Source organism: Natator depressus, chromosome 7 (assembly GCF_965152275.1).
Source record: "Natator depressus isolate rNatDep1 chromosome 7, rNatDep2.hap1, whole genome shotgun sequence".
In the NCBI taxonomy this organism is placed as follows: domain Eukaryota; kingdom Metazoa; phylum Chordata; order Testudines; family Cheloniidae; genus Natator; species Natator depressus.
In genome coordinates, this window is record NC_134240.1 from 45,475,944 (window position 1) to 45,490,457 (window position 14,514).

A 14,514-nucleotide genomic window follows, 5' to 3' on the forward strand; every position below is an offset into this window, starting at 1 on the left:
TTGCAACACTGAGTGCAGCAATGCCTAAATACTTATTAAAATCTATGCCTTAAAGATCCAAAAGCAGCACTCTGAATTGCACACACAAGCAAACTGGAAGCCAGTACAATTTGGAAGAATAGATGCAACATGGTACCCCTAAACAACAGGCAGCTGTATTCTGCGTTGATATCTGAGCAGTCTTTAAGCCTAACTCTTTGTACAGGACAATGTAGTAATCTAATCCATAAGTGAAAGGCCTAGCTAACTGTGGCACAGTATACACAAGTAAGAGTAAAAATGGCTGCAATTTTCTAGCCAAAATAACCGGGGACAAGGGTTTCAGCCCTGGGTGGCAGGGCTCAGTTTAGAGGCCCCCTGCTTGGGGCTGAAGCCCTTGGGCTTCAGCTTTGGCCCCCTGCCCAGGGTGGTGGGGCTCGGGCTTTGGCCCCGCCACCTGGGGCAGCGGGGCTTGGGCAGTCTCAGGCTTCGGTCCCCCGTCCTGGGGTCCTGTAGTAATTTTTGGCATCAGAAGAGGGGCGCAGTGCAATGAAATTTGAGAACCCCTCCTCTATCAGACCATTACTTGGTCTGAGTTCATACCAGCTGATTCTAATGCAGGCCCTTATCTTCATCAGGTGAGACCATTCATGTCTCAGAGAAAAGACAAAGCTTTGTCATCCATATGCAGATTAAAACCCCAACCCCAACCATGTGACAATCTTCCCAATGACCACCATACACACTGGATGGGAGTGACAGACAGAACAGAACTCTGTGCAACTCTGCAAGAGAGGGTGTTCTGGGCAGAAGAGCAAATTACCCTCTAGGATCTGAGAAGAACCAGCAAAGCCAGAATCTAACCCTGCCAACGTCCCCAATTTAGCTGGCCAACCCTCATGGTCAATGGAGATAGCAAACAGATCTAGAAGAATCAAAATGCACACCTGTCTCCACTGGAAATAAACTAACAAAACTTGTGTGTCTGTGGTATAAACGGGTCTGCATCTGAGGAAGGAGAAATTCAACACTCCGAAGAAACCGGATGGGCAAATCAGCATGTTGTCCAATTTTCAAATATGGATTAAGCACCTTACAATTACCCATTTTAGGTAGTTACATGCTGGTTTAGGCAGCTAGGTCACCACACAGATGCCTAAAATGGGGATTTAGGTGCTTAACTTTGATAATCGGGCACTAAGGTTGGGACCTCTACCAGCATCTAAGTAACTTAGGTGCCCAAATGCCATCGACTTTCAATGGGACTTATGCTCCTAAGTCACGTACATGCTTTTGAAAATCCTATTTCAAATGACTTGTCAAAGGTCATAGATGCCTCTTTTTGCTCTATAAATCTAAATAAAAACACCACATTAGTGACAGAGATAAGAATACACCAGGAGTCACAATCACCAGGCCACTAGACAATGCTGCTTCCCTTAAAAATGCTGTAGTAAGTTAAAATCAGAAAGAGGTTCTGTTTATGAATGCTGAACACTTTTACTGAATGTCACCTTCATAGCACTGTACCAACATTTATCCTCAGCATCCCTGTGGTATAAATATGTTAACATGCATAGGCTACCATGGGAAATCCACTGAAATACACAAAGAAATAGGGAATCAGCTCTTCCTGATAATCAAAATATGCACAGAACCACGCTAATCTATGGCCCTTGTGATTCATGCATAAAATGCCTGCCCCACTTTTCTACTGACATTTGATAGCAAAGTGCTGACTTTACCTGGCTTCAACAAAAGCCCCTGCAGGAGATTTGTAGTGTACACTGCTAGCCTTAACTGTGTTATAAGGTGAACAGGAAACAAGCTGAAATAATAATTAAAGGGCATTGTAAAAAAAGAGACCCTGCCCAACGTTACCAAAAATAGCATCTACACACAGATTTGAACGGTTTTAGTGAAAGTGGTGCAAACCCCTGTGTGGACACAGGGAGTGTTGTAAGCAAGACATGAGAAGTAATTCTTCTGCTCTACTCCGTGCTAGGCTTCAGCTGGAGTATTGTGTCCAGTTCTGGGCATCACATTTCAGGAAGGATGTGGACAAATTGGAGAGAGTCCAGAAAAGAGCGACAAAAATGATTAAAGGTCTAGAAAACATGACCTATGAGGGAAGATTGAAAACACTGGGTTTATTTAGCCTGGAAAAGAGAAGACTGAGAGGGGACATGATAACAGTTTTCAAGTATGTAAAACATTGTTACAAGGAGGAGGGAGAAAAATTGTTCTTCTTAACCTCTGAGGATAGGACAACAAGCAATAGGTTTAAATTGAAACAAGGGGTTTAGATTGGACATTAGGAAAAACTTCCTAACTGTCAGGATGGTTAAGAACTGGAATAGATTGCCTGGGGAGGTTGTGGAATATCCATCATTGGAGATTTTTAAGAGCAGGTTAGACAAACACTTGTCAGGGATGATCTAGGTAATACTTAGTCCTGCCATGAGTGCAGGGGACTGGACTAGATGACCTCTCAAGGCCCTTCCAGTCCTATGATTCTATGACACTTATTTCAAGTTAGTTTAACCTGTTCCTAACTGACTAAAGCTCAACTGAAATAAGAGTGTCCACACAGGAGTTTGTATCAGTTTAACTAAGATGTTTTAAAATCAATCACATCTTAAAACTAAATTGGTGAACTCTGCATATAAACTAAGGTTGCAACGGCAGTACCAGCTTCCTTACAAAGCTCTCCTTTAGCAAGGGCAGATCAGCGTTTGTAATCAAGCTGATACAAGAGTAGAACAAAACTGAAGGCATCATGAATTTTGCTCACAGAAATTTCCTCCATCCTGAAGTCCAGCATCCCATACCAGCAACACCCATGGAAGGTGCACTTCACTTTACAGTCAAATATAATAATAATAGGATACCATATGATTTAACACCCTTATTGACCCATGTTAGTACAACATCAAGCTTCATAAATACAACTCCAATCAGGCTGGCCTGGAGTAGCTCATCAAGATGGGTATCACCTTCAGCTCCAGAATTTCACCTTTTATTTAAAAAAATTAAATCTCTAGCCCTTATGGTTGTAAAGAACCACCTTTAAAATGTGACCTGAGTGTAAAAAGACACAGGTGATATCTGCCTGAGTCCTCAGACAGCCAGAAATGAGAGGTCGATAGGAAGGATTATTGTTCCGATTCATCACAATTGGGTATTGACAACGAAGCCTGATGGCAACTTTAAATGCCAACATTGTTTCTTTTTCTTGTGCAATTTCATCAGCAGTGAACTAAAATCTTACTATTTTTTAGTACCCGATCTGACCCCTGAAAACTAGATGGCAAAAATAAGTGAACCAAGAGGGATTATTATTATTACTACTACTATGATTCATGAATTCCCAAAATTCAGTTATTCACAAGGTGTCCCCTAGTCATTAGTACAAGTTAGCAAGATGCTACTGTATTTCCAACTCAAACATGGAGATAATGAAAAGCAAGCTGCCCCACTATCACACAAGATGCCAGGTACAACCTCAAAAAATATATATTTTTTCTTAAAGAAAACCTTAAGTTTCATTCATTCTATTTCAGGTACTGCTGTCATTATGATGGGAGAATAGCAGTGCTATTCACATCTGCTTTGGGGATGAATCAGGGTTGTGTAGTGCACAAGACTATTGTCTGTAGAATCGCTGCCTTGCTTGTTGCAGAAGTTGGAAAGTGTGTAGTGAAGGAGGCAAGAGACTGCAAGAAGTAAAAGAACAGTCTCATGATAAAGGCAGTTGAATGCTGCTCTGGAGAATTGGACTATCCCTGCCTCTGCCACAGAGTTCCTATGTGATGGTAGGCAAGTCACTTAATCCAAACTCATCACATGTGATCGCTATTACTAACTGCATGCTCTGCATTTTCTGGGTGTCTGACTTGACACCCTGAGAACTAGTCTGCAGAAGTGCTGAGCACTCAAAGCTGCAACTGAAATCAGTTGGATCTGTTTTGAACATATAAAGTGCTATAAAATGCTAAGTGCTGGGAAAAATCAGGTCCTAAGTGCCTCAAATTGGGCAGCCAAAATGCGTGGATCATTTTGACCTTAATCTCTGTGCCTCAGTTCCCCACCTGTAAAATGTGGATAATACCTCCTCATCTCACAGGGGTGGGGTGAAAATATATTCATTAATATTTATGAAACACTCAGATATTGTAGTGATGGGCACCACAGCAAAGCCCATGAGGAAATTAACAATTTTGTCTTCGGATTAGGGTTTGGACAGTGTGCAGCAAATAAGGCGTAAGGCCATACACTGAACAATGAGAAAAAAAAATATTGAATAGCTGCTCATTAAGTAAGCACCGTCCATTCTGTGCACTGAATGAGGCAGGCATACTATTGAAAAGTAGTATGTAATTATGTAATTAAAGACTGTCATAATGTATGCTCCCAAGAGGGCCAAAGAAAATTTTCACGGATATCCTTTATTGTGGCATTTCCAAACTTTTCAGTGTTTGACTCTGTTTCCTTAATAATGTTATTTAAACAGTTTTTTGTGTAATATCCTAGGTTTAAAAAAACAAAATGAAAAATCTAATTCTATCATGTAGCATCATATTGACACCCACATGGTTCACCAGCAGGCATGGAACCTTTAGATCGACCACTTTTGCTAGTGATAGCAATGGTGGGCTGTCATCCTCTACGTGGACCAGCACTAGAGGGGGATGGAACACTTTGCCAGTGGGTTCCACAGATACTTGTGAGACTTGGGTTCCATTCCATGCTCTGGAGGGAAAAATTCTCTAGTGGGCACAGGCTCTTTTTGACTGTTCTTCCCACAATCTTTACCCCTTTTGCCCCAGTCCCTTGAAACTATCCCTATTTCGGTCCTGTTTCTTCCCCACCCCAATCCCTTGTCCCAGTCCTGTTATTTTCACCTAGCCCACCCTGGTCTCCACTCCTCAAGCTTCCCATCCCACCTCCTCATCTCAACTATCCCCTTGCCCCCAAATCTCTCTCCCCAGGCTCTTCAATTTCAGTACCTCCTACTCCTACCTGTACCACTCCCTTTGCCCAGCCAGTCCCAGTTCTCCCCCAACACCCCAACTCATCAGATTCAGCTCCCCTCCCTCCACCCACACCTCCTTCCCCCCATCCCAGTGTTCCACAGTGCCAGTCTCCTTGCCCAATCAGACCCAACCCATTGCCTCCTCCTACCCCTGGTTCCCAGACCCAGCCTCCACCCCTATCTCAGAGTCCCAGCTCCCAGTCTCCTTGCACAGCCAGTCTGTCTCTCCTGACTTACTCCAACTCCCAGTCCCAACCTCCCCTCTGTGACAGATTGGGGGACATGTCCATGTCAAACTATTCCCAATTTACTCCCACTCCCCGCACCAGAAGGTCTGGCTGCTGCCCACTCTGCATTTAAATAAGGCAGCTTCCTCTTCTATGATTCTATGATTCTGCACTGCCTGGACCAGCAAGCTGGTCGATCATTTTCTCTCCTCTGGTCTCAGTTTATGTGCTCTCAGTTCAGGTGCTCAGACCTGCAGCAGCCCAGAAATGTCTTACTCTGTCCCAGGGTCCAGCACACTCAGTGTGGTCAGAATCTTCAGAGAATTTAGCTGCTAAAATCTAAAAAGACTTTACTGAGCACGTACAAACTGATTTTTTCAAAGGCCAAATGTGAGTTGATTTTCACAGGGATGGTAAAAGGCACATCCCTAATACAAAGGGCATGCCCTGACAAATTTCAAGTTGCTGCTCCAAAAACGGGAGTGCTAGAAAAAAGTGGCAAAACGACATTTTTCCTCAGCCCCATTCTTGGAAATGGCTGAAATATCAACAAAAAATGTTCAGCCCACCCTGCGTGTAACGTTTCAGCACAAACTGTGAGATGTTTGGCAAAATTATGAACAATTAAAATCAGGGTCTTATAATGGGAAAGGCTGGGTAACCTTAATAAGATGCAGTGCTCTTAACTATATATTTTAGACCTCCCAAAGAGATACTACGATGGAATGAAAAACGAGGGCTAAGATATTTAAGTGAACTTTTAATTGAGTCTCAAAGACTTTCTCCAGGTTCCAAGGCTTATCTGAGAATCTGTCTGATCTATCAAACCACTTTAAACCACTATACTAAAAATGGTCAATCATGAACAGTGTAGTCTCTTCCTGTGCACATGTACTATTATGATAAGAATTAAGAGAGTTAACACATGAGCCGCAACTAATAAATTGGCTTTTTACATGTCATTATGGAGAGATCTGGGATTTACTGCATAGAGCCAGATTTAAAGGAATAAAGAATATAAAGAAAACAAGAGAAGCTGTAGATTTAAAATTGGGATGAAAAAGGGATGGATTGCAAAGGATCAAGGCAAAATCATCTTAAAACAGATTTCTGGAGAGAGTGAACTATCACAGCAAGGGAACACAAAGGCTATGTCTACACTACAGCCAGATCAATGCTCCGGCGACTGATGTACCAAGAGTCAATTTAGTGGCTCTAGTGAAGACCCACCAAATCAACTGCAGATCGCTCTCTGGTCGACCCTGGTACTCCACCCCAAAATGAGAAGAGTAAGGTAAGTTGACGGAAGAGTGTCTCCTGTCAACCCAGCGCAGCGTAGACACCACAGTAAGTCGACCTAAGCTACGTTTACTCCAGCTACGTTATTCATGTAGGTAGAATAGCGTAACTTAGGCAGCCTTACTGTGGTAGACAGACAGACAAAGAGCATCAAAAATAGTATACATTCATACACTAGAACAAAACTACATCTTAGATATTACCAAACCAAATGGTCACTATAGAAAGTTAAACACGTATGTGCACTAAGAAAACCAAAGTTTGGGGAAGAAAGAGGAATGTTTTACACTAGCATTTAGTAACAAGAGAACCACACTTAGGACTTGCCTACACTGGGATATTTACCAGCACACTACTACAGTTATACCTATATAGCTCCCTGTATAGACCCTGTTATTCTGGAGTAAGAGTGAGTTTTTCAAGTTTAGTGTACATTGCTCTGAAAGTGGTTTAACCTAAACCAGAAAACCAGCATTAAATCCAAAATGAAGGTGTCTACACAGGGAGATATACGGTCACAGTACAGTTGTACCAGTATAATTATGCCAGTATATTTTCCGGTGTAGACAAAACCTCAGTATAAAAGAAGCTAGTCAAGGAGTTTTCCAGATGTTATCAGTCTCCTGAGCTCAGTCTCCAGAAAAGATCTTGTTTTGCCAGTAGATTTGGAAAAACCACAAACTTACCAACAATGCAGATAACGAAGTCTAAAACAGAGGAAAGATAGGAAAGAGGGGAGAGGGAAAATTTACTCAAACAGACCTCCAGGCTGTTCAATATTAATTATCTTACTGTGAATCCTAATTCATTTTCCTGGGCCAGGAGTTTACACAAATGCACCCAAAGAGATGTAACACCTATAAGGCTACATAATCTATATATTTTGTGCTATTTCAGACTTACCTATTAGTAGACATAACCTTCACTTACACAGGAAGTTTCCCCAGTTACAACCAACAGTCATGGCTCCAAGACAAGACATGGATGTCAACCTGCATCAATGGAACTTCCCTGTGTAACCCAGTTAAGGAAATATCCCCTTTATCCTGGACCACACTAGATTGTAATCACATTTATATAAATTCCTGGACTGAGGACATAGCTGAACCAGATATCTTCCCTTCTGAGCCATGGAATACATACTGTGTGAAAGAGATTAACTCAGGACCATATCATGACATGAGTTGAATTATGGAACAAAGTTTCTGCAGGAGGACACTACCACCTGAAAAAAGAAAAGGAGTACTTGTGGCACCTTAGAGACTAACAAATTTAACGAAAGCTTATGCTCTAATAAATTTGTTAGTCTCTAAGGTGCCACAAGTACTCCTTTTCTTTTCACGGATACAGACTAACATGGCTGCTACTCTGAAACTACCACCTGACTGTTTGATACAAGACAGTATTCCACGTCCTCTCTAGACAACTATTTGTCCAGATCTGGTATGGCGCCTGATTGTCTATATGTATTTTGTGTAAACACACACACACACACTCTCTCTCTCTCTCACACACACACACACACACACTATAAGACTGAGGGTAAAGTTGAGTTTTAGCATTTCTCTGCTGCAGGTTTTAAAGAATATAAGCATGTAAAGCAACCCATCATATGCAGCAGAAGTTGCCCTGTTATCTCTTAAAGCTGCACATCACAGATCAGCAATGATTGAGAAGCGACTTCCATTGAACAGACCAGATCCTAAGCTGGTGTAAATTAACACAGCTCCACTGACTTCAGTGGAGCTAACCTGATTTACACTAGCGGAGATCTGGCCCAATGTGTTTTCTGCACTTCCCACGCTTGAAGGACTAAATGCCCTTTGGTTTGCACGTCATTAAGGAGTGTTATACTTGTTTGATCCCTCCTCTTCTAGAGGCATCAAATAAACAAAGGGGACCCGTTATCAGGATTGTTTTCACGAACAGGGAAGCCAGCTTTACACACAGATTGACACGAGGGTCTGATTCTCATTATCTGGAAGGCAGTTGAGCAGAAGAAGTGACCTACAGATGCTTGCTTTGACACCAACTCTTTCCAACGATTTGATGGGCTTTGATCTGACACAGATATTTCTGAGTCAAGAAAAGAGCTTCCCATTCCCCCAGTGCACTGATGAGGAGTCTGGTCAGCACAACAAACTATCAAGAGAAATTTAAACTCAAAAGATTGGTTCATCTCCAAATATATAGGAAATTGTAGAAACGACATATTTTGGTCTACGTGTTAGATTTCAGTCTTTGGGGATTTATAATTACCATTCTTCCCTTATAAACTGTGGGCTGTCGTGTACTTCATCTGCACATCTACCAATGTGATATATGCCATCATGTGCCAACAATGTCCCTCTGCCATGTACATTGGCCAAACCGGACAATCTCTACGCAAAAGAATAAATGGACACAAATCATCCATCAAGAATTATAGCACTCAAAAACCAGTCGGAGAACACTTCAATCTCCCTGGTCACTCAGTTTCAGACCTAAAAGTCACAATTCTCCAATAAAAAAACTTCAAAAACAGACTCCAACGAGAAACTGCAGAATTGGAATTAATTTACAAACTGGACACAATTAAATTAGGCTTGAATAAAGACTGGGAGTGGATGGGTCATTACACAAAGTAAAACTATTTCCCCATGCTAATTTCTTTTCCCCCTATTGTTACTCTCACCTTCTTGTCAACTGTTTGAAATGGGCCATCCTGATTATCACTACAAAAGGTTTTTTTTCGCCTGATGCTAATAGCCCACCTTAATTAATTGGTCTCATTACAGCTGATATGGCAACACCCATTTTTTCATGTTCTCTGTGTGTATATATATATCTTCCTACTGTATTTTCCACTGCATGCATCCAGTGAAGTGGGTTTTAGCCCACGAAAGCTTATGCCCAAATCAATTTGTTAGTCTCTAAGGTGCCACAAGTCCTCCGCATTTTTTTTGCTGATACAGACTCACACGGCTGCCACTCTGAATCCTTCCAAGGTGTCTCTTCCCTCCATTAATGAGCTTTAGCAAATTAAATGGCATTACAACAAGGCTTCAACAGTTAGAATTCCCTTCTTCACAATAGGTACTTTCGTTTATAAAAATGGGTCAGGCTTTCCTCATCATCCCATTTCCAAAGAGCTTGTGGTACCAAACAAGTCTGTTGCTTAGTGGCTCATACAGAAGGTAAAGAGTACATGAGGACTAACATACACCAGCTTGTTTTACTGTCACTAAAAAAACACGTTCTGTACTATATTTTCCTGTGAGAACTTTTAAAGTCTGGAAACACTTTCACAACGATTGGATGTCCAGAACCCAAATGAGATTCCTCAGTGGGAGGAGGAGGAAGAGGATATAGTCTCTCAGGCTTACATGTTTAGATTCTGGTTTTGAAATCAAATCAGAAGATCTCTCAAGCCTTTTTGTATGCTTGCTGCTGGGTTTGCATTCCTCAGACAACTTCATTTTGGGGATTACAGTATATAAATCTGTGTTTTAGGCTTTGAAATAGTTTCAGCTGTTACCACAAAATAAGTTCTGATCTGTAATTTTTTTGTCCACTTCTCCTTGCTCTGTGAGGAAATAATTTGGAGTCTGAATAAATCACATTTTGTATTATATTACTCAGTTGTGAATCCTCTGTTGGGGGTTGTTGTCTTAATACTTGGAAGTACGAATCGTCCCTCATCCTGGAAATTATGCCTCATGAGGCCAGAGGAATAAAATAGCGGTGGAACTCTTCTACCCGCCTCTATCTTGCCTTTCATATTTAATTCACATCTCACTATTCCTATTTCACACTTCAGGAAGTCTTCAATTATCTGCCAGTCACTACCTACTCTATGCATTCATGTTTGATTCAGAAGGGTCTATACATTTCTTTTCTGATCCAATTTCAAAGGTTTTTGCCCACCCTCTCTTTAGGCCTCTAGAACATTATATTCCCCCCTATCGGCCCCCACCCCCGGTTTTTAAAAGAAGTTCCTTTTTCCTACAGTCTCAATTACTTTGGTAAGTTTACCCATTTCTTACACACAGACATCTTACTGTTTTTCTCTCTCCAGATTGTTCCTGTGGAAAAGCAAGCTCACTTTCAGCAATGCGAACCTTTCTAGAAGGTCAATATTCTATTGGTATCCGCCTCTTTTCCAGATACCAAAGGATTTTGTTTTCCGTACTCATCCAAAGGGTTGAACAAAGAATGTTTTACTCCAGAGGAGGAAACCTCTCCCCATGTTAGTAAGTTATCTTGCTCCACAAGCAAGCTATGCTTTATTCTTCTGACAGCTCAACACTCTGCTGCCAAAGCCGTAGGCAGCTCCACGTCCCTCTGTAACTGTCTCTCAAGGAGAGAGAACTTCTGGTTTTCAGCTGTTGGAGCTGTTACCTAATTTCCTCCCCAACCCCATTTTTAGCCCCCCTAAACACTATATAGCGGCGAATGCTTAGTGATAGCAATTGTCATTCTGTCTTATTCATGTCATGACATCACCACATTTCCCTAACCATCTACACTTTGCGCCCCTTTTCCCTCCCTATTCCAAATCTGAACTTATACCTATTATCTCCATGACGTAACATTCACTCTAGGCATCAGAGTCCTCCGCAACATGTGGCTACCCCTGCTTTCACCTTTACAGCTACTTTGGCGTTGGAGCTTAACTTCTTTGTGGGGTAAATGATGTGATTCAGGAAAAGTCACAGAGCTCTGGCTATGTGTATTAGTACATGTAATGAGTAAGGATTCTTACCATAGGCTTCTATGCAGATGGAGAGGACATGGACAGACGTAATACAGGGAGCACAGCAAACACAGCATACAATATGTCACAGATGCAAAAATGGAGCGAAGAGATAAAACACAGTTATTCTCTTATTCTGTAAGAGCATCCTTAGCCAGTTTAACAATAACCACAGATCTACAGTAAATAAAGAGGTTACCATTACACCTTTTTAACAAGTCAGCTAGACAAGACCTTGGAAATATTAGTCCAGTCTCAGAGAGATTGGCATCATGCTTTGTTATGGCTCAGTGTTTAATGATCAATACCATTTACTTTACATGTGAAACGTGTTTGGTCACACACGGCCATATAGTTTGTCTGCATACCATAATTTTTTTTTAAGAATAAAGGGATTAAGAATAATCAACTTAAATAGAAACCATTGTTTCCTTAACTGTCTGTAAATAGTACAGTTAAGGCAATTTTCCCATCAATGGGAAGAGTATTTGTTGCTGTTTTTTATATATAAACTTTATTAAAGGTTAAAACTGTACCACCTCAAAATAATCAATACAATAATCAGCTATTGTGTGGTTTTATTACAGAAAAGGTCAAGGCAGCTAACTGGCCAGGTAGACTTCAACCCTTAAGATCTAAGAGTTAAGATTGCAAGTGTTCTCGATTTTCAAGCCTGGCCAGTTTCCAGGGGTTTGCTGAGGCTCACAGGAAGTTCTTGTTGAAGGGGATGGAGAGGAACAGAATCTGGGGAAAGACTCTTGAAAAGGATCCATCCCACCCTGATGTGTTTCCACCCTACCAGGAACATCTCTGACTAGCTCTCCTACTCTACCCCTTTTCCCTGTACAGTTAGTTCCATTTCCCTCCTCTCACACAAGTCAGAAATTGGAGAAGAAGGGAGAAGACAGACCTCAGAGCCACCAGCAGCAGCTTCCACCAACGGCAGGGCATGCCACAGACCCCTGAGTGGATCTGTGCTGAAGAGACAGCTGAACCAGAGCAACAGGTTCTCTACCCAATTGGGGAATGAGAGCATCTCTACCTGCTGCCCTCCCTCAGCTAAGAATCCTCTGGTGGAGTATATTTCTCCTTATGCAGTAAAGACAAACTCAGATGGAAACCAAGCAGGTTGTGTGGGGCTTATCAAAACACCACTATCCAACAATGCTTCTGCTCTCTGGACGATCATTTATAATCAGCTAGTTACCTCCAACTTAAACATGAGTGTCGTAAGGTTAAATGTGAAGATGTACAGTAAAGTCCAGTTTTCTTGCCAAATTTCCTTGCTATTCTGAAATATTTTTATACGGTAGGATAATTGCCCGGAACAACAGATTTCCTCCCAATTCTGAAAATCACTGTCCTCACTGAGAATGCATCTGAAGCATCATGTGGCAGTCATTGCACACCGTACTGCAGTTGGTAAATGGGTAACAAGATGCCTATTATATCCATAGATGTCCTTTATTGGAGAGCCCAGAAGTACTACTAGGTGTCCAGCGGTAGATGTTGCTGTATCCCTGGAATTTCTATAATCTATTAAATTACTCTCCCTCCCTCTGAATTGGAGCCCTGCATGGGACTTGTGCAGAGTCCTGCAGAGGGATTGGGATCCTGCAGGTCCCTCAGGACCCACTGCCTTAATAGCAGGAGTGGGTCAGAGCGGGTATTGCAGGGTCAGAGCGGGATATAAAATATTCCTGTGCAGGGCTCTACTCTGAATTATTACCCATATGTTCTTAAATATGTCCATCCCTCTGGTACCCATATGCCAGAACAGCAGCATTTGCAAACACTGTCAATTTGGCAGTAGTTTGACTTTCCCACCATAGATGGAAGCATGTTCCCTTATTTCCACACTCCTAGTTCCTGGTTTAAATTTTTTACTGCAACTGCTATAGCTTTTCCTGTTTTACATCACAGCTGCTTTGGAGTTGCAGGAATATCCTCTGGGCTATCTGGAGGCATCAACCTTTGATTTTGTGACTGAAGAGCCAGAACATTCTTTTCTTCATTTCTGTTTTCAGCGGGGAAACTGCACTCTATGATATTAGAGCTAGAGATTTAAGGAGTCTCAAGTATTGTACAGTAATTTCCTCTGTCTGTACCAGAGGGCTGCCATCTTCTGAAATTACAGCATAGTTCAGAGATGGACGCTAGCAACCCATACCAAGAACTAACAGAAATTCTTGTTGCCATGCAAAGATGTAGCAAAGGTGAGCATGTTGCTAAACACTATCCTTTTAATCCATTACAGGTTGCCCTTCCCTAAGCCCATGTCTGTCACAAAGAGATCTTTAATCAAAGCCATCCCATCGCTAGCCTCATGGCTGAAGTCCAGTTTAAGACAGCCCTGTTAAGATACACGATCACAATGTATGATAATGTCAGTTCGAGGCCTCTATTCAGTGAAGCTCTCTCCCAGAAACTATTGTCCTGTAATCCAGGTCCAGAGTTCACATTACACCTTATCTTGCAAGATTATAAGCGCCTCTTATTATGGGTTGAGAACCATCAACTCCCACTGACTTAAAAAAGAAATTGAGGGCACTCAGCACCTTGCAGAATTCGTGGGTTCTTAAACATGTCTGCCGATTTGGATGGAAGTTTTTCAGCAAGGATCAACATGAAAACTACAGGCTTCTCTCTAACAGCAATGGGTTTAGCATAGGATTTTTGCTGTAGACAAAGGGGAAAGAGTCCTAAATAAACACACACAACATAACCGGAATCACAAGTGGCAGAATGTGAGCTGATAATGGAAAAAATAATGCTATGAAACCACCACAAGCACTGAAAATCCAGCAGCTACAATTTCAGTTAGTGCAGAAGAGACATTTCATTGGCAGGATCCAATCTGCAAACTAAAACAAGTCTCTCTCTAATCTAGATTTACAGAAGTTTGTAAAAATTTCTATTGCGTTATACCAGGGGCGGGCAAACTTTTTGGCCTGAAGGCCACATCGGGTTTCCAAAATTGTATGGAGGGCTGGTTAGGGGAGGCTGTCTCCCCCCAGACAGCCAGGTGTGGCCCGGCCCCCACCTCCTATCTGACCCCCCCACTTCTCGCCCCAACAGCTCCCCCGGGACTCCTGCCCCATCCAACCCGCCCTGTTCCCTGTCCCCTGCCGACCCCCATCCACCACCCCCTGCTCCCTGACCACCCCCGGACCCCCAACCCCTGACTGCCCCCTGCCACCCCATCCAACTGCCCCATCTCATTCCTGACTGCCCCCTGG

General features: G+C 42.2%; 1 protein-coding gene across 3 annotated transcripts in view; it reads right to left on the minus strand.

Annotated features, from left to right (window-relative positions):
• The window catches only part of DCAF1 (DDB1 and CUL4 associated factor 1), a 104,036-nt gene that overhangs the window by 11,403 nt on the left and 78,119 nt on the right, over positions 1–14,514 (minus strand). Inside the window, exon 19 of one of the 3 annotated variants that reach the window (XM_074958298.1) lies at positions 7,443–7,551. The exons of the other annotated variants lie outside the window; for them this stretch is intronic. Coding sequence (XP_074814399.1) covers positions 7,528–7,551 — 24 coding nt within the window. The 3' untranslated portion in view covers positions 7,443–7,527. Of the gene's footprint in view, positions 1–7,442; positions 7,552–14,514 lie in introns of those variants that run through there. 3 annotated transcript variants of the gene reach the window in all.